The sequence below is a fragment of the Lucilia sericata genome, unplaced genomic scaffold (genome assembly GCF_015586225.1).
Source record: "Lucilia sericata isolate MDLA Ls3-8-SP2 unplaced genomic scaffold, ASM1558622v1 Contig000441F_arrow, whole genome shotgun sequence".
NCBI lineage: Eukaryota > Metazoa > Arthropoda > Insecta > Diptera > Calliphoridae > Lucilia > Lucilia sericata.
In genome coordinates this window covers 82,623-103,357 of record NW_023994456.1, presented here as the reverse complement: position 1 = coordinate 103,357, position 20,735 = coordinate 82,623, and the positions used below count along the sequence as shown (strand labels likewise).

The 20,735-nt window shown below is 30.7% G+C and overlaps 1 protein-coding gene across 1 annotated transcript in view; it reads left to right on the top strand.

Annotated features, from left to right (window-relative positions):
- Window positions 1–5,403: 5,403 nt before the first annotated feature.
- Window positions 5,404–20,735, top strand: part of LOC119604896 (zinc finger protein rotund-like) — a gene marked incomplete at its 3' end in the record, with an annotated part of 62,180 nt that continues 46,848 nt past the window's right edge. Inside the window, exon 1 of the mRNA XM_037957794.1 lies at window positions 5,404–5,826. Within this exon, the coding sequence (XP_037813722.1) occupies window positions 5,404–5,826 (423 nt within the window). The remainder of the gene's footprint in view (window positions 5,827–20,735) is intronic.

Below are 20,735 nucleotides of genomic sequence, written 5' to 3'. Positions count from 1 at the left end.
AACTAACTAACTAACTAACTAACTAACTAACTAACTAACTAACTAACTAACTAACTAACTAACTAACTAACTAACTAACTAACTAACTAACTAACTAACTAACTAACTAACTAACTAACTAACTAACTAACTAACTAACTAACTAACTAACTAACTAACTAACTAACTAACTAACTAACTAACTAACTAACTAACTAACTAACTAACTAACTAACTAACTAACTAACTAACTAACTAACTAACTAACTAACTAACTAACTAACTAACTAACTAACTAACTAACTAACTAACTAACTAACTAACTAACTAACTAACTAACTAACTAACTAACTAACTAACTAACTAACTAACTAACTAACTAACTAACTAACTAACTATCTATCTATCTATCTATCTATCTATCTATCTATCTATCTATCTATCTATCTATCTATCTATCTATCTATCTATCTATCTATCTATCTATCTATCTATCTATCTATCTATCTATCTATCTATCTATCTATCTATCTATCTATCTATCTATCTATCTATCTATCTATCTATCTATCTATCTATCTATCTATCTATCTATCTATCTATCTATCTATCTATCTATCTATCTATCTATCTATCTATCTATCTATCTATCTATCTATCTATCTATCTATCTATCTATCTATCTATCTATCTATCTATCTATCTATCTATCTATCTATCTATCTATCTATCTATCTATCTATCTATCTATCTATCTATCTATCTATCTATCTATCTATCTATCTATCTATCTATCTATCTATCTATCTATCTATCTATCTATCTATCTATCTATCTATCTATCTATCTATCTATCTATCTATCTATCTATCTATCTATCTATCTATCTATCTACTATAACGATCTATCTATCTACTATCTATCTATCTTACTATCGATCTTCTATCTATCTATCTATCTATCTATCATACTTCCGGTATGAATCAAAGTGGTTGCACCATAGGACTTTGCTTTGGGAAAATTTATAAAGATGAAGAGATTCGCTATTCCTTTCACCACAACTGTCTTCACATATGGATTTGGCTGTTGAATGTTTGCTTTTCTTAGTATTTTTATTTGTTAAAATTTGATTTTTATTAATTTTATGCGATCAGAATTGAAAATAAAAACGTAGACATTTTACAACGTTTTCGTGCATTAATACATGCATGTATGTATAGTGTAAATGTAATACATATGAATTGTGTAATTGTATTTATAGTTTACAAATGTCTCCAAGGAGTTACACAAACTTTGAAATGAACAAAAGTTTTCTTTTCCTTTTTCACGAGTTGTTTTTTTCCCTTTACATATATTTTCGATAAAAATCGCTTGGAAAAAAAGTGAAAAAGAACGCAAGAAAACCTTGAAATAAGGCGAGGCATCAGGTTTATGGCAAAATTGATGCGCATGCATTTAAACTTTGGCTATAAAGACGACGATGAGGACGACAACAAAAACCATCACAACAAATGAAATTGTAGTCGTATAAATATTTTAGCAGCGCATGGATACGAAGAAAAAAGTGTGCAATAAAATTGCATTGCATTCATACTCACATTCTCACTTTGAATTTTGTGCAAATCATGGCAAAGGATTTCTGCAAAAACAATAAGAAATGCGAAAAACTAAATAACAACCATGACATTTGCTCCCCCTCTGAAATTTAATGCGCCTGCATTTTTTTCTTCCTTTTTCGGCGAGAGAGTTGTGTTTAGGTTAGAATGAAAAAGAGAAAATGGATTAGGAATAAGGGTGAAGGAAGAGAGTTTTGTGATTAAACTCTTATTAATTTTAAAATTATATAAATTAATTTTAAGTGTATCTGTTAAATTGGGTTTAGAAATAGGCTTCTAGAATTGAACTTATTGAAATTTCGGATCAATTTTTCCAATAACCCATTTATAAGGTTGATACTAGAGACATTAACAATACTGGAAGTAATAAAGCTGTAACTGCTTCGATTGTGAAAGACCTAATACAACGTCATCTTCAAAATTGATTAGTTGGTGACGTCATGAATGCCGTAGCTGTCAGTTGTTAATAGAACTCTAGAGAGTTCGTGCCGGAACAGTAAAATATATCGACAATGTAATATTAGTATTAAGGGAAAAGTTTCCAAATTTACTAGCTAAGGTGATAGAATCTACCCTTTGGTTACTAAACAAATGAGCTACTATATATGGCCAAACAGCAAGAGACAAATGTTTAGAAGCGATATCACGATCCACATAGATAGTCAAGATCCATTATGTAAAATATATATTATATCCGTTTTTGCAGGGAGCTATAGGCTTCCAAAGTACAACACTCATTGAATATTTGCTGGGTACCGGGCCACAAAAATATACTTGGAAATGAAATAAATAGCCAATGCAGCTTTATGTGGGTCCAAGTTAATCCCCTTGTAAAAATACCTGTAAGAAAAAACAGTAACAAGAAGATTAAAGAGTTAGTTAGACCTGCATGGATCCATATGAGGCGCTCTAATTATCGAGCAAGTGTGCTTACGCGGCCATCGGTCATCTGTCTCTATATTGCAAGAAGTGGAAGACCACAGAACTGATATATTTCCATCTTGCTTAGAGTAGTTCCAACTATTACCAAAGTGTCAGCAATATTATTGCCATACGTACTCCCGCGTCCCCTGACGAGTCTAGATGTGGAAAATTCACCAATTAGAGATTTAATAGCAGCTGGACTATAGTACCAACTTCTAATACAGATGCCACCACCAAATCCTTTTGTCGTTTTGGATCCGTCTGTATACACACGGAAGGAATTGTTTGGCGAAATGAGGGATTCTTGAGAGTCTCTAGATATTTATATAATACTGGAATTGTCTCATCAGAGTCGTAATGGGGTCTCGGTAGAAGATTTTTCGAATGACCTATGGAACGGTTTTTACACTTGCTCAATCTGGCCGAAGTGGAATGGCTAGAAGATCAATTGGAAGCAAATTGAGGAAGTTGTTCTATGGACATCGGTAATGACAAGTGCAGAAGATCTCATTAGATGCCCTAGAGAGCCTATTTGTGCTCCAAGCTAGCTTCTTATCTAGGATAACACCCAATTATTTAGCGTTATATGATAGCTTCAATACCTCGCCGTTAAGTCTGGATGACAAACACTCCGTTGTCAATAGTGAGCTTACCACGTTTGTTAACATTTAGACAACGGATGTGTATAAAATTTATATTTTGACAATGAATTGTTGCAATGTTGACAAAGGTTGCGTTGTCAACATTACATAGTGTTGTCGTACGTATGTATAAACTTTGACAACGGATGTTATTGAAAAATTATAAACTCTTTGGTGTCAATTTGGTGACAGGCGTGTATATATCCTTTTCCCTCTGTGTGGGATCAGAAAACTGAAAGCGGTTTTGGAAGCCTTGATGTGTTTTCTATTTATCCCCAAAGTATTTTCTGAGCAACCGACAGCTTGTATTATCTATATTTTCTGAACCCCGAGTGCCGCTATTATATCTAGTATTCTGTTTTTCACAGGATTTCGACAACCTAAATTAAATAACCTAATTTAATAAAAATCTGAAAAGAGTCTATTACATATAACGTGTAAAAATAATTACAGACTTATTATATCATTAACAGTTTTCTAAAATTATATTGTAAGTAGTAGGTATAAACCTCACTACTACACAAGATAATTGATTGTTTAAATTTCCCGCCAAAATTATAATTCAATTCATATGCATCTCCCCAACTTTAATATCGTCCCACAAACAAAAAACCACTCAAAATCTCAAATCTGTTGCTCATTTTAATGTCAAAGCTAAATCAAATGTCTGCTGGTGGGTTTTTCAAGCAACGAGTATAACACCAATATGCTGTTTTAGACCCCAAACAACTCTTAATGGTTTTGAAGAGTTTTTGCTCTTTAATACGGTATGTGAGCATGCGCAATGTTGGCTACTGTTTGGGAGCAGCATTTAAAAAAGGGGAGAAAAAACCTAAACAAGAACTGGGGAAAAAACGAGTTGTGCACAGTAGCCGAACAGAGGAAAAAAGGTGGTTGAGTACTTTTTTGTTAACAGATTGAGCCCAAAATGCACCCAAAAATAGTGAGAGGTGGGTAAAGTTGTTGTTTTTTTGATGATTTTGTGGATACCACTGATACACACATACTCACGGTGGCATGGACAAAATACATACTACATATAGGGAAACGGCCCCCGATACAAAAAAAGTTAATCAAGAGGCGGCAGTAAAAGCACATTATACGACTCACTACTCATTGTAGTTGTCGTCTCTCACAATGTTGTTGTTATGGGTTTTTGTGGCAGGTTTTCGTATTTGTTTTTGTGCAAAGCAAAAGAAAGAAAAACTAGAGAAAAAATCCAACAGTAGCAAAAGCTATCGAGGCATTTCAATATTTTTTTCAATTCATACTCAGCATTCGTGTACGGAATTCTTGCGAGTTGGCAGCAATTTTTTTTGTGTCTGTGTCTTTTGCCAATTGCTGCTGCCTTACACATTAAGACACTGTTCGACTAGTGCCACAAAACTTGTGCTCGTACATTGGACTCAGTTAAAACAAAACAAAACAAAACAAAAAAAAAAAGCAGTAATTCGAAAACAAACTTATAATACCAAGCAAAAAGTCAGCGAAAAATTTTGCAAACTGTGACCAAAAACGCGCGCGCGATTTTTATTAAATGTTCGAATGTGTTTCCAGTGTTTTCTACTTACTGTGCGTGGTGCAAGTCCATCTTAAGAAGTCAGTTTTTTGCCATTTGTAAGTTTGAAATTCAGTGCATACATCTCGGTATTTTTAAGCACAAGCGAGGATCAATCGATCCTCTTTTTTTTTCGCAAACAACTTTTGAATATAGTGGCAATCGATCAGTTTTCAGGTTTAAATGTAAAACACATTGAAACATTGAATGTCAACAATTTAATGACCAAAAACTGTTGTAAAAAAATATAAGAAAAAAAAGCCGGTTATAATTACAACAATTTTACAAAAAAAAACACACAAATTTTCCTTGAAAAAAGCTTTAAAAAAATAAAAAAATATTTAATGATCAAGTCAAGGTGTTTCAATAAATAAGTGATTTTAAAAAGCAGCAAAAAAAATTTAAGAAATTTTATCTTAAAAAATATAAATTTTTAATAAAATAAATAAATTTAAAACAAATAAAAAAGTGTAATTGTGCAATGTAAAAATTAAAAAAAAATTGTCTTTAAAGTAATTACAATTTTCTAAAAAAAATTATCTTAATCTCAAAATCTAAATCTATCTTATACTTAAGAAGAAAAGTGTTCCAATAAAACAAAAATATATAAGTTCTTTATAAAACCAACAACAACATTTCCTCTCGTATACATTTATCTAACAATTTGCATAATTTTTAAATGATTATGCATGGTACTTGGTATAAAGGACCACAACTGGCACATTCACACTCTCATACCGAGTATCATCAGTTTCGTTCATATCCTTCTTTTGTTGTTACCCCCTATCACGACGCTTCTGCATCCACATCGGTGGTATCAGCAGCGGCTGCTGCAGCTTTAAACAATTCCTCAGCACCCAGTGCTCCGAGTGCCCCGATTTTGGTAGAGGGTTCTTTTACTGCTTCTAGTGTACAATCATCTAATAATTTAACGGTTTTAAGTCCAACTATTAAAATTGAACAGAATTATAGTGATCATCAGCAGCAACAAGAACAACATCAACAACAACAGCCGACGTCACAACAGCACTCACAATCATTGAATGGTGTTGAGGATTATACTCTCAATGGTTTGGATTGTTCCATTGTAGATAGTACCACTTTTAAGGTGAGTTTTTTAACAGCATTAAATAAGAATTGATAAATTTGTTTTAAGAAATTTCCTTTAACCACATGATGCTAGCTTTATAAACTATTCAAAATGGAATGATTTGGGTATCATAGGCCCACCGGGGCAAGGCCATAGTTCCCTAAAGAAGAACATTTCGGATATATAAACTTTGCCTGATTTCGAAATATTTGCTATACATGAAATCTCTTTAACATGCTTACGTGGCGTATACTTTATAAAATTTTACCGCCACGATTTAGAAATATTTAAAATTATCTCCTTAATTTTGCATATACCGATGGATATGAAATTGCGTCTACTTTTTAGAAATAAATAAACTCTTGAAAAATACAAAATTTATAGCAAAATTTATAGACCGTTGAAATTGACGGACGGACAGACACCATTTAATCGAATCTGAAAGTAATTTTGAGTCGATTCGATCTTCCTCAAGTAGGTGTGAATCTAAAGTTTTCGTTCGTTATGAACAATATTTACAAAGCATAATTCCCCCCGCACTATCGTAATGTAGGGTATAAATACCGTGAATATAACGAAAACCATGCGTTTTTCAGCTTAAGTTGAAGATATCTTGAAGAAGAAAGAAGATTTGTCGGTTGTTAAGAATTTATTTTATTGCATACAACATTTTATAAATAAAGTTGTCTTGGCACTCAAAAAGTGGCGTTTTTTCAAACTTCTGGGCACGATATCAAGATTAAATCAAAGACGTGATGGGGAAAATCTGAGAATCTGAACAGATTCGGATTCAGCGCGACTCATTCTTTAGAAAAAAGATAAGGATTTAGTTCTTTTTAAAAATTTGTCATACTGTTTAAGAATTCTACCATTAACATTTTAAATGATTTTAGAATGATAAATACCAATCGGCTCAGAATCTCTTTCTGAGTCGATTTTTCAATGTATGTCCGTCTGTCTGTCCATGTAAACCTTGTGTGCACATTGAAGATAATTTGGTGAAATTTGGTACATACTTTTTTTTTTTTGATTTGATATTGACAATGGGTAAAATCCATCCATTATTATTTCGCTTATGTCCGTCTGTCTGTCTTTGTAAAACATGCTCACGCTAAAACTAAGACAAATTCAACCAAAATATTTATGTATTATTGTCCTAAGCAGTTTGGTTCACGAGGTAAAAATAATGAGTAAAAATATCAGAAACCTCAAAAAAAAAATTACGTTTTTTTCTCATTTCTTAAGTAGTTTTCTTTAAAGCTACCAAAGGTATTGGGATGAATTTTGTCACATGTTACTTTTTTCTGTCAGAGATCAAGTATTCAAAATCACAACAATTGAAATTCTAATACCAATGCAGATTTTTATCGGTCCACAATTGGTCATAGCTCACATATAAAGTAAACTTCGGCTGTGCCGAATCTCATATACCCGCCATCAAACAGTATGGCGTAAAAGGAATGCTTTCCTATAACCATCAGGGAATATGGCTTTTGAATATTTATTTTGGAAAATAAAATATTTTTGCTAAATTCTTAAACCGTGAACAGTACAGAACAGTCATTTATTTATTTGTTTCGAATTTCATTGCTCTACTCGTATTTTCGATTCAGTCATGAGCTTAAGAGTAATTTTCTGAAGGGGACCATATATGCAGGTGGGGTTAATAACGAACGGCTCATAAAATTTTGTACACAGAACATGATTTATATAGAACTTGTGTATGTCGAATTTCATAACTATACTCGTATTTTTAAATAAGGAATAAGCAAAACCCCTTCACGAAGGTAACCTTTTATAGGGGCTAGGGTCAGTTATAGATCAATCCTCATTAAATTCGGAATGAAGAATTATTTTTCTAAATATAAACTTTTTTATGTCGATTTTCATCGCTGTACTAGTACATAATTTGTTGAATACTTATCAAATTAACTGAATAGGACCTTATATGACCCGTAGGGTTTTTTTAAGTCAGTAATGAGCCTTAAAGTAATTTTCAGAAGGGGCCCTTATATGGGGGTGGAGTCAATTATGGATCGAGCCACATAAAACTTGTTAGCGAGATTTTGATTCGCAAGAAATTTAATTGTTTCGAATTTAATGAGTAATGAGTGTTAAAGTAATTTTCTGCAGGGGACTTAATGGTGAATCATATGCCGATTCTTATAAAAGTCAGTAGAGCGGTTTTGGCACTTAAGAAACTTACATATGTCGAATTCATCATCACTATACTTGTACTTTAAAACCAGAAATGAGCGTTAAAGTAATTTTCTGAGGGTAGGGTCAATAATGGACCGATCTACATAGAATTTGGTAGATAGTTTTGGTCACAAGAAACTTATTTGTGTCGAATTTAACCGCTGCTAGTATTTTTAAGCCAGTAATGAGCGTATAGTCATTTTCTGAATGGGACCATATATGGGGGTAGGGTCATTTATGCACCGATCCTCATAAAATTTGGTAGAGAGATTTTGGCTCCTATGAAACTTATTTATGTCGAATTTCATCGGTATACTCGTATTTTAAAACAGTTATGCCTGTTAAATCTGTTTTTCGGAGGTCCACTTATCCGAAAATGTTGACCGATATTAACTATTTTCAATACCAAACAAACCTTATCAATAGAGAATATTTATGCAAAATTTCAACTATCTAGCTCCTCCCGTGATTTCAACACAGACAGAGGGACATGGCTAGATCGTTTTAGAATTTAATACGAAAATAGACTATATACTCTTGTGGGTCTATGACCAATATTTCGATGTGTTACAAACGGAATAACAGTAAACAATACACGCCAATCTTTTTTGATAGTAGGTATACAAATGTATAAATTCAAATGTAATCTAATTGTTTTGCTAAAACATCTCAGATGGCCAGACGTTTATTGAAAAACGGTCATTTTCGGTTTGTCGAAATGCATCCGAAAAATACAGCGTATCACCTGGATAGATCAAAACTTCAAGGTTTGTTTATTATATTCTCAAACTAAAGTACTTTTCGAAAATCACAGACCAATTATAACTAGTAAACTACTATTGGCTCACTACGACGACACCCTGTAAAAATTGGAGATTACATGCAAGCAGGTTTGTAAGGGAACGAAGCTATTTTCTCCCTTACAAACCTGCTTCGATAAGGCATGATTTTTATATAGCGAATTCCCACTTGGAAGCATTCCCACTAGTAAGCTTAAATATTATTTAAATACTTCACTTACAATCTGCTTCTCTGTAAGGGATAGTAGTAAGCTTTTAACTTTTTTCAGCTTACATTATAAAATTACTCCTATCATTGGTATTCCCTTATTTCCTGCTTCTCAGTAAGGCTTAATAGTAAGCGAATACAGATGCAGTTACTTCCCTTTTTAGCTTCCTAAAGTCTAAAAATTTTTTACTGGGCAGTTAAGAAGTTAGATATTTGAAATTTTTTACAGTGATGTGGAATTTTGTTTGGTTTTATTCGATAATAAATACATATTATTATGATAAAAACGTGTGAGTATTTTGAGTGAAAATTTTATGTCATGAATTCCATGAGAAATCAATTAAGAATTTACCGATGGTCTTCAGATTTTTTTCATTTTTTTTTTTTGTACACACTTACTCTATTGGAAACTGCATAAAGGTTCAAAGTTTTATACCTATTTGATTCTTTGTAGTTTACGATCAAATTAAAATCGCCATAAAAATCGCGTTTCTTGAAATTTTTCAAAATAAACAACGGAGTTGCTTTATTTTCTACATAAGGACCGTATATTGATAATATGAAGGAAATTGGAAGACATGTGGTCAAAAATTGTCAGGTTTTCTTATTTTTCCTGGAATTCATGATATATTTTTTTGTCACAATAACAAAATACTAGTAAAATTTGTGCTCAAACTAATCGCACATTATCTAGGAACAACACATTAATTGTAAAATTTTAATTTAGTGCCACGTTTTTTTTTAATATTAAAACTTTGGCATTAACCGTTATTTTACCGACCTCACTCCCCAGTGTTTATAATTATAGCCCCAAGAGAGGGTCCCCTTCTAAAAGTGACTTTAGTTAATGCATATATTTGACACATATTCGACTCTACAGCTCATGAACGATGCCCTTCAGAAAACAACTTTTGAACTGATAAATAGCTTAAAAATACTGGCAAACATTAAAAATAGATTTAAATTAGTTTTACAGGGCATAAGTCTGCGTACTTATGAGGATCGATCTATTTGTGACCCTACCCTCCATATAAGGTCCACTTCAGATAATTAGCTTAATGCTCATAACTTTAAAAGTAATGAGTATAGTAATGAGATTCCAGTTTATAGGATTAACAGCATTATTTAGACTTATATAAAATAATGTTTTTGTAGAGATACTAGAACTTTTAACATAATTATGGGCTCAAAGCTCTATTTCGGGATACGGTTGTATGGAGGCTAGGTGAAATAATGAACCGATTTTAACCATTTTCAATAGGCTTCGTCCTCGAAAGAATGAATTTTTTTAAAGTATAAAAAAGTAAAATAAAGTGTAAAAAAATTGTCAAAAGAAAGCCCCCAAATCCCAAAAATTGGAGCGAAGATCCCAATAATGGTATTTTTTAAAATTTTAACCATAGGATCCGCATTTCTCACGGGGCTCAGAGTATACTTTGATGATAAATAGGGAAGACATCAAGACTTCCAAAACTGCTTTAAGTTTTCTGATCCCAGCTTTGGGATTTTATAACATGTGGCACAAAATGGAAATTTTTATTAAAAATTGGTCGGAAGGTTGTAGGAGCGAGTTATTCAAAAAATATGACATATTTTTTATACCAACATGTTATATGAGAGATAGAGTTAATTATTGATCGTTTTTCATAAAATTTGCAATAATTTTTTTAGACCGATTTTGGTTCATATAAAACATCTTTACATTGAATATCACACTTTCCGCATGAAATTCGATAGGAATGTTTCTTATATCAAAGTTCACGTATTCCTAAGTCAGCAATGATCGTTAAAGTAATTTTCTTATGAACCGATCCTCAATAAATTTCGTATAAAAAATATGTGTGTCGAATTTCATCGCTTTTCTAGTATTTTTAAGCCAGTGATAAGTTTTAAAGTCATTTTCTGAAGGAGAGCTTATATGGGGGTCAATCATATGCAGATTCTCATAAATGTCAGTAGAGAGGTTCTGGCTCGTAAGAAACTTACTTATGTCGAATTTCATCTATATACCCGTACTTTTAAGCCAGCAATGAGCGTTAAATTAATTATATGAAAGGAATCTTATAGGGGGTAGAGTCAATTATGGTCCAGTCCACATAGAATTTGGTTAAGAAATTTTGGTTCGTAAGGAACTTACTTGGGTCGAATTTCATCGCTTTACTCGTATTTTTAAGCCAGTAATGAGCGTTATAGTTATTTTCTGAAGGAGACTTTATATGGGGGGTATAGTCAATTATGGACCGATATACATAAAAATTGGTAGAGAGATTTTGGATCATAAGGGACTTATTTATGTCAAATTCCATTGCTATACTAGTATTTTTAAGTCAGTAATAAGCGTTAAAATCATTTTTTGAAAGGGACCTCATATGCGGGGTAGGGTCAACTATGGACACTCATAAAACTTGATAGAGAGATTTTGGCTCCATTGAAACATATGTGTGTCGAATTTTATCACTATATTCATATTTTTAAGCCAGAAATGAGCGTTAAAGTCATTTTCTGAAGGGAACCTTATATGGGGGTAGTGTCAATTATATACCGATCCATATATAATTTTGTAGTGAGATTTTGACTCGCATGGAACTTATGTGTGTCGACTTTCATCACTATAATCGTATTTTTAAGCCAGTAATAAGCGTTGTAGTCATTTTATGAAGGGGAATTTATATGGAGGAAAGGTGAATTATTTACCGATCCTCTTAAAAGTTTGCAGGGAGATTTTGAATCATATAAAACTAATTTGTGTCGAATTTCATTGCTATACTCGTACTTTTAAAACAGATATGCCCGTTAAAGCTGTTTTTGGCGGGGTCCACTTGTGTGGGGGCTATCCGAAAACATGGACCGATCTTGCCCATTTTCAAACAACCAAACCAAACAAACCGTACCTATAGAGAATATTTGTACAAAATTTCAATCCTCCGTTCGAACTCTATAGTGCTTTCAACTGACAGACGGACAGACATGGCTAGATCGTCTTAGAATTTGATAGTTACCCACAATATATATACTTTTGTGGGTCTACAACCAATATTGTCATAACGTCTATGAACATTATAACAACTGAACTACTTTTCTATACGCAGAACATTCTGTTGAAAAAACTCTTATACTAGGAATAATCTATAGATGAGGCTGAATTTTGCTGAGACAAATTTTTATTTCGCATAAAGAAAAAAACACTTATGCATGCAATTTTCTATAAAAAAAAAAAACATTTATTCATACAATTATTATACACACATGTTTGATTTCGTAATTCCGATATTTTAGTTTGAGTAAATCATTATTTTTTATGGAAAAAGTGTTATATCCTCAATATTCTAAAGAAAAAGTGTTTTAGGCATAATTTTATATAGAATTTTTCTATACAAAAAACATAATTTTTGGTAGACCAAAATGTAATACGCATAATTTTCTATAACAAAAGTGTAATACTCACAATTTCCTGTATAACAAACTATTATACAAGTACATAATTTTCTATAGAAAAAAACTGTCCTACAGAATTGTAATATGTAATTCTCCATAGAAAAAACTTTTTTTTTAACTTTTTGTATAAAAAACTGTTATATAAGCAATTTTCTATACAAAACACATAACTTTTGATAGTTTAATTTGTAAACTAATTTTTTTCTGCAGAAAAATTGTTATGCTGTACAGAAAAAAACTAACTAAACTATTCTATATGGAGAAAAAAATTTCTATAGAAACATAAAATAATCTACGGAAGACATTGTAAAATAATATAAAAAAAACTGTAATAGGAATATGTAGGTATAAAAAAATTGTTATACATAATTATATAAAAACTGTTATATGCACAATTTCATATGACATAACTAAAAAGAAAGTGTTTTTATTTATTTTTATTTCTATTCAAAAATAGCCCACTCCTGGGACCTGCCGACCTTACAGACGTTTTCAGTATGATTACAAAAAATGTTCACGAGACATAACCAAAAAAAAAAAAAAATAATTTAAACAAGTTAGAGTGCTATATTCGGCTGTGCCGAATCTTAAATACCCTCCACCAGCAAGCTATTTTTAAAAAAACCCATTAAACTATCAAATTTTTTGATAACTTGGCAAAATTGTTGTTTCTGTATTGATATGCATATGTCAATCTAATTTTAATTAAGTCCAGAAAAATTTATATTAATAGGCCAGTTCGAAAACATTTTATTATAATGATATATCTATACACAGGACATATTCTTGTCGAATTTTAACCGGATATAATCATTTAATAACGAATTAAAATTAAGAAGTAAACCTTGCATGGGAGTTAAGACAACTTATGGACCGATCCGGAAAAAAATTCCGTAAAATGATTTATATGCTCACAAAACATATCCAAGTCGTACTTTATCTCGATAGCTTAGTATTCAAATCGTATATCGTAGAGTGATTCATATAAAGACAAAACATATTTGTGTCGAATTTTATCATGATAACTTTATTTGACAATGAAATATGTGCATTTCAGTGATTTTCGAAAATGGGCCTTATATGGGATCTATGACCAAAAATTTACCGATCCGGGAAAAAAGTGGTAGAATGATTTATATGTACACAAAACATATTTGTGTCGAATTTTATCCCTATAGCTTTTGAATTCAATGAAGAGTGATTCATATTTAGACAAAAATTATTTGTGTCGAATTTTATCATGATAGCTTTATTTGACAATGAAATATGTGCTTTTAAGTGATTTTCGGAAGCGGGCCTTATATGGAAGCTATGACCAATAATTGTCCGATCCGTAAAAAATTTGGTAGAATGATTTGTATGTACGCAAAACATACCTGTATCGAATTTTATCACAATAGCTTTATTTATCAATTATCTATCCGGAAAAAATTTTCGTAGAGTGATTCATATTTAGACAAAAATTATTTGTGTCGAATTTTATCATGATAGCTTTATTTGACAATGAAATATGAGCGCTTAAGTGATTTTCGGAAGTGGACCTTATATGAGAGCTATGACCAATTGTGGACCGACTGAGATCTACGTTGATGTTATGATTTCTGTTTACATTATATTTGCATGTACAAAATTTTGTGCTGATACCGATATATTTGAGGGAGTTATTAACGATAAACTAATTTCCGGGAATATATACCTTTGTATGGGGGCTATGGGAAATATTAGATCGATTGTAAAGATTTTGAACATAATTGATCACTGTCCTGAAAAAATAATGTGTGGCAAAATTCATCGAAATATCTTTGGTAGTTTCTGAGAAAACTTCAAAAGAATTAGGAAAAAAAGTAATTTTTTTTCGAGGTAGTCTGAAATTTTTACTCATAAGTTATTACGTTGTGAACCGATTTTGCTGATTTTCAATACCAAACTGCTTAGGATAATAATAAATATTTTGGGTGAATTTGGTTGATTTCCTTTGCTTAGTTTTAACGTGAGCGTGTTTTAGGCAGACAGACAGACGGACATAGCTAAATCTACTCAGAATTTCATTAGGATCCAGAATATATATACTTTGTTGGGTCTTAAATGAATATTTCTTGGTGTTACACACGGAACGACAATCTTATATATACCCTCTATCACCACTGATGGTGGTGGAGGGTATAAAAAGATACATCTTTTACTAATTAATATGACATTAAAAAAAACAGTTCTCAACAATTCTCAGTCGTATTAAAATAATTAAACGGCACAATTAAAAACAACCATAAATTGTTCCCAACTAATCAGACTACTACTGCTAAATTATGCAACTCTACTTGTAATCAATAAACTGCATTTTGTTTGCTTTTGTTGTATTTTTTTACTATAGGACGTACTATGTAATAGCTGTTGGTTATCACAATTATTAATCAAAACAAAACTAAAAAAATAAAAACAATTTAAATTGGTTCAGACGAGCCGAGCCGTCTGAAGACCCGGCATACCAACACATAATTTAAAATTAATTAAAAAAAAACAACATTCAAAGCAACAAATGCACACAAACACGCACTAATAATAACAAACCAAATATCAAAATAATGATACATATAACAAAAACAACAAATCATACAAAAACAAAAAAAATTGAATCGTTAATTCGTTAACGAATCAAAATGACACATATAAAACCACAAACGAGCATACATTCATTGACTTTACTGTTTGAGTGTAAGAAAAAAAGGGCGTTATCATAACAATTTAAATTATTGCAGCAGTTAAAGCAACAACAGCCAAACATGTTGTTGTTTTTTTTTCGACCACAAAAAAACGAAAAGCCGAAAAAACAACAAATAAAAAGTTTGCACAAAAAAATGGTAGACAGTTCGTAAAAGCGACAAAAAACCTCACAACAAACACGCCCACTAAAACAACAAACTAAATGAAATTTTTTTCGGCACTAAGAATTTCAGCAAAACAACAATAACAAAACCAACGTTTCTCTTAAAAACTGTGTTTTGAAAAGAGTAGTTTTATGTTTGTAAGAGAATATTATTAGTTTAGCTTAGAAAATGCACTCATTTTGAGTGTAAATTTGTTTAGAATATTTTGCAAAAGCTTTTTCTAATGTAGCAAAAAGCTTTTTCTCTAAAGGTAATGTATAGTTGAAGGAAAAAAAATCATGTGGTGGAAAAAAGGATTGTGTCCTGACTAATTTTTTTTAATGAATGTAATTCCTGTGATATGCACAGGGTGACTATGAGTAAATAAGTTTTAAGAAGTTCTTTATCAGTTAGATTGTTGCTGGGAAGCATAAGAAATGGCAACGTGAGGTAATTTAAAAGTACTTTTCCATTTTTTTTCTTGTTCTACTTTTAATATATATACAGACTCGAACTGGTCTATGGTTGGCATTACTTAGACGGGTTAATGGCTGTATATTCGAGATAACCGAGACTTTAACTACTAACTAACTAACTACTAACTAACTAACTAACTAACTAACTAACTAACTAACTAACTACTAACTAACTAACTAACTAACTAACTAACTAACTAACTAACTAACTAACTAACTAACTACTAACTAACTAACTAACTAACTAACTAACTAACTAACTAACTAACTAACTAACTACTAACTAACTAACTAACTACTAACTAACTAACTAACTAACTAACTAACTAACTAACTAACTAACTAACTAACTAACTAACTAACTAACTAACTAACTACTAACTACTAACTAACTAACTAACTAACTAACTAACTAACTAACTAACTAACTAACTAACTAACTAACTAACTAACTACTAACTAACTAACTAACTAACTAACTAACTAACTACTAACTAACTAACTAACTAACTAACTAACTAACTAACTAACTAACTAACTAACTAACTACTACTAACTACTAACTAACTAACTAACTAACTAACTAACTAACTAACTAACTAACTAACTAACTAACTAACTAACTAACTAACTAACTAACTAACTAACTAACTAACTAACTAACTAACTAACTAACTAACTAACTAACTACTAACTAACTAACTAACTACTAACTAACTAACTAACTAACTAACTAACTAACTAACTAACTAACTAACTAACTAACTAACTAACTAACTAACTAACTAACTAACTAACTAACTAACTAACTAACTAACTAACTAACTAACTAACTAACTAACTAACTAACTAACTAACTAACTAACTAACTAACTAACTAACTAACTAACTAACTAACTAACTAACTAACTAACTAACTAACTAACTAACTAACTAACTAACTAACTAACTAACTAACTAACTAACTAACTAACTAACTACTAACTAACTAACTAACTAACTAACTAACTACTAACTAACTAACTAACTAACTAACTAACTAACTAACTAACTAACTAACTAACTAACTAACTAACTAACTAACTAACTAACTAACTAACTAACTAACTAACTAACTAACTAACTAACTAACTAACTAACTAACTAACTAACTAACTAACTAACTAACTAACTAACTAACTAACTAACTAACTACTAACTAACTAACTAACTAACTAACTAACTAACTAACTAACTAACTAACTAACTAACTAACTAACTAACTAACTAACTAACTAACTAACTAACTAACTAACTAACTAACTAACTAACTAACTAACTAACTAACTAACTAACTAACTAACTACTAACTAACTAACTAACTAACTAACTAACTAACTAACTAACTAACTAACTAACTAACTAACTAACTAACTAACTAACTAACTAACTAACTAACTAACTAACTAACTAACTAACTACTAACTAACTAACTAACTAACTAACTAACTAACTAACTAACTAACTAACTAACTAACTACTAACTAACTAACTAACTAACTAACTAACTAACTAACTAACTACTAACTAACTAACTAACTAACTAACTAACTAACTAACTAACTAACTAACTAACTAACTAACTAACTAACTAACTAACTAACTAACTAACTAACTAACTAACTAACTAACTAACTAACTAACTAACTAACTAACTAACTAACTAACTAACTAACTAACTAACTAACTAACTAACTAACTAACTAACTAACTAACTAACTATTATCGAATTTTGTGTTGTTTTATTTAGTGAAGAAATTCGTGAATATCACCTTATTAGTTTTTATTTTATTTCATATATTATACCCTATTCATCTTAGTGAATGTTATTCTGTTTGTAATTTCAGCAATATAATTTTCCGATCATATTAACAATATATATTCTTGATCCTTATAGATAGCGTTGTCGATTAAGCCATGTCCGTCTGTCTTTGCTATCCAATGATTCTGTCAGGCATGCTTTCGAGAAGTTTCCTATTAAAAATCAGCAAAATCCGTTCATAAATAAATGAGATATGAACAAAGATACGGGACAATCTCTAAAAATTTCATCAAAAAAAGCGAATGTTAGTGTATGCTTCGAAAAAAGAACCAACAACATGTTGGTTTTATTGTTTTGCGTATTTTGTTAGTTTTTTTGCTTTGCATACCACGAAATAATTTTGTTACGAAATTATTGTTTTTATAAAATAAAACTTTCACAAAAGATTTTTGAACTTTCGTAAAATTGCAAAAGGGTTTAGTATTATCACGGAGTTTCCGTAAATATTACGAAAAATTCAACATTAAAACATTACATTAAAATATTAACACAGGAAACAGTGTAAATTTCCAAGACTTTTTTGCACTTTTCCTTAAGGCAAACAGTAACATAAAAGTAATTGACACTACTTCATATGTTTCTACAAGAAAAAGCGAAATAACAAAAACAAAAACACTTGCACACATAAAAATATGTAGAGGAAATACAAAAAAACGCTGCCAATATAAACAGCAGTCACATTTATCCTTTCTACAGTTATTTTCATTTCCTTTTACCAGTTTGACTGTGTGTGTTTGGGTGATTTTTTTTTGCTGCCTTACCAATAAAAATGTATGTTAGAAGTACAATTTTCGCTTTTCTTTTGGGTTTTTTTTGAAGAGAAAAAAATACTGGCGCGCTACTTTTTTATGTTTATTTAAATTTTTTTTTTGTGAAAGATTTTTTCTTATAAAATTTTACTTGTTGGTTTGTGTGCTTTTCATGTTTTAATGTTTGTTTGGTTTTTTTTATAAAGAATTCCCGCAGACGTGTAAAAAATCTCATGGATATTGTAGCAACAACAAACATAAAGAGCAGAATGTATTGTTATAAAAGCCCTACAACCGGAGGGTGATATATTGCGAGGGATATTAATAGGGTATACAATTAAATGGTTTGACAACTTATAGTTGAGAGGGATTCCTGATATTTTGGACTGAAGAAATATGAGGGCATAGTTTTTACCTGCAAAAATAGCGGAGTAGATTACGCTATGTCCGTCTGTCTGTCTGTCTGTCTGTCCGTCTTTCTGTCTGTCCTTCTGTCCTTCTGTCCATCTGTCAGTCTCTTTGTTGAAATCAATTTTCTGAAGACCCCAGATATTTTCGGGCTGGTCAAAAGTATATATACTTTTTTTGTATTACCATCTCCTACTTAAATGCGAAAATATTTTATTTTCATATATTTATTTTTAACAATGAAATGTATCAAGCGACACATACAAACAATAGACGTTTCCATATATCGCCAGCTGAAATCAAAAATGAACAAAAATATGAACAGAAAAGAAATATTTATAATAATAAAAGAACATTTTTCAATTCTTAAAGATTTTCTGTTATTTAATAAGAAATTGTATTAAGTACTTTTTATATTTCAGCATACCATATAAAATACATAATTTAAATGTCACTTTTACTAGATACGATTTTATGAAGCATTAGAATTTGATCACTAAATACTTATTTATAAATATTTTGTGTCAATGTCTGTTGTTTATTTCTTTGTCTTTAACAATTTGCAAATATCACCATTATTATTAACTTATTATTGTGTTGTTATATGCCTTACTTTTGTCTTCAGAATACTGTAGCAACTATTTATTATTTTGAATTAAGCTTCTTTTTTATTCCAACTACAAATCGCGTGAAAATTGAATTTTATATCAATGTTTTAAATTTTTTCACATTTTTTTCTCCTCCTGCTCATGTAATAAAACACAACAAAAATTAAAGAAAAGAAATAATACATGGTTTTTATTGCATTTTATACTCCCCCAACAATAAAAAGCAATTGCCAGTCAAGAACACTGTGTTAAAGAAAAAGAAATCCAAACGAGAATAAAAAAAAACAGAGAAATATTCACTAGTTTTTATAAGATACTGCTGAAATGTAGACGAAGAAGTATGTTCTGTGATGCCAACCAAAAGGTATAACAAGTTTCACGTATATATGAGTTTTTATTATAAAAAAATAAAATTGCTAAAGAAAAGGGAAAAAATATCAACAATAAAATAATACGGAAGGGAGTTAGTTTTGAACAGTGTTTTACTCCGAGGAAAACTTGTAAAATTTTAATATTTAACAAATTTAATCCTTTCAATAAACGTAATTAAAATATGTATTTTTTAAAACAAAAACATTTAGTTGGCGTATGTTTAATATTTGAAAAAATTGTATTATACATTACTCATACGTCCCATTGTATATAGTTCATATCAGGCATGGTATTTTGCAATGAAATTTGAAATAGTACTTTAAAACAAAAATACAATTTGTACTCTTGACTAGAATTGAGTATAAACTAGACTATAAACTAGACTATAGACTAGACAATAGATTAGACTATAGACTAGAATACACTATACAATGGACTAAACTGTAGACTATACCATAGACTAAACTGTAGAGTATACTATAGACTAGACTATAACCTAGACTATAGACTAGACTATAGACTAGACTATAGACTAGACTATAGACTAGACTATAGACTAGACTATAGACTAGACTATAGACGACTAGACTATAGACTAGACTATAGAATAGACTATAGACTAGACTATAGACCAGACTGTAGACTAGACTCTAGACTAGACTCTAGACTAGACTCTAGACTAGACTATAGACTAGACTCTAGACTAGACTATAGACTAGACTGTAGACTAGACTGTAGACTAGACTATAGACTAGACTCTAGTCTAGACTCTAGACTAGATTCTAGACTAGACTCTAGACTAGAATATAGACTAGACTATAGACAAGACTATAGACTAGACTATAGACTAGACTATAGACTAGAATATAGACTAGACTATAGACTAGACTATAGACTAGACTATAGACTAGACTATAGACTAGACTCTAGACTAGACTCTAGACTAG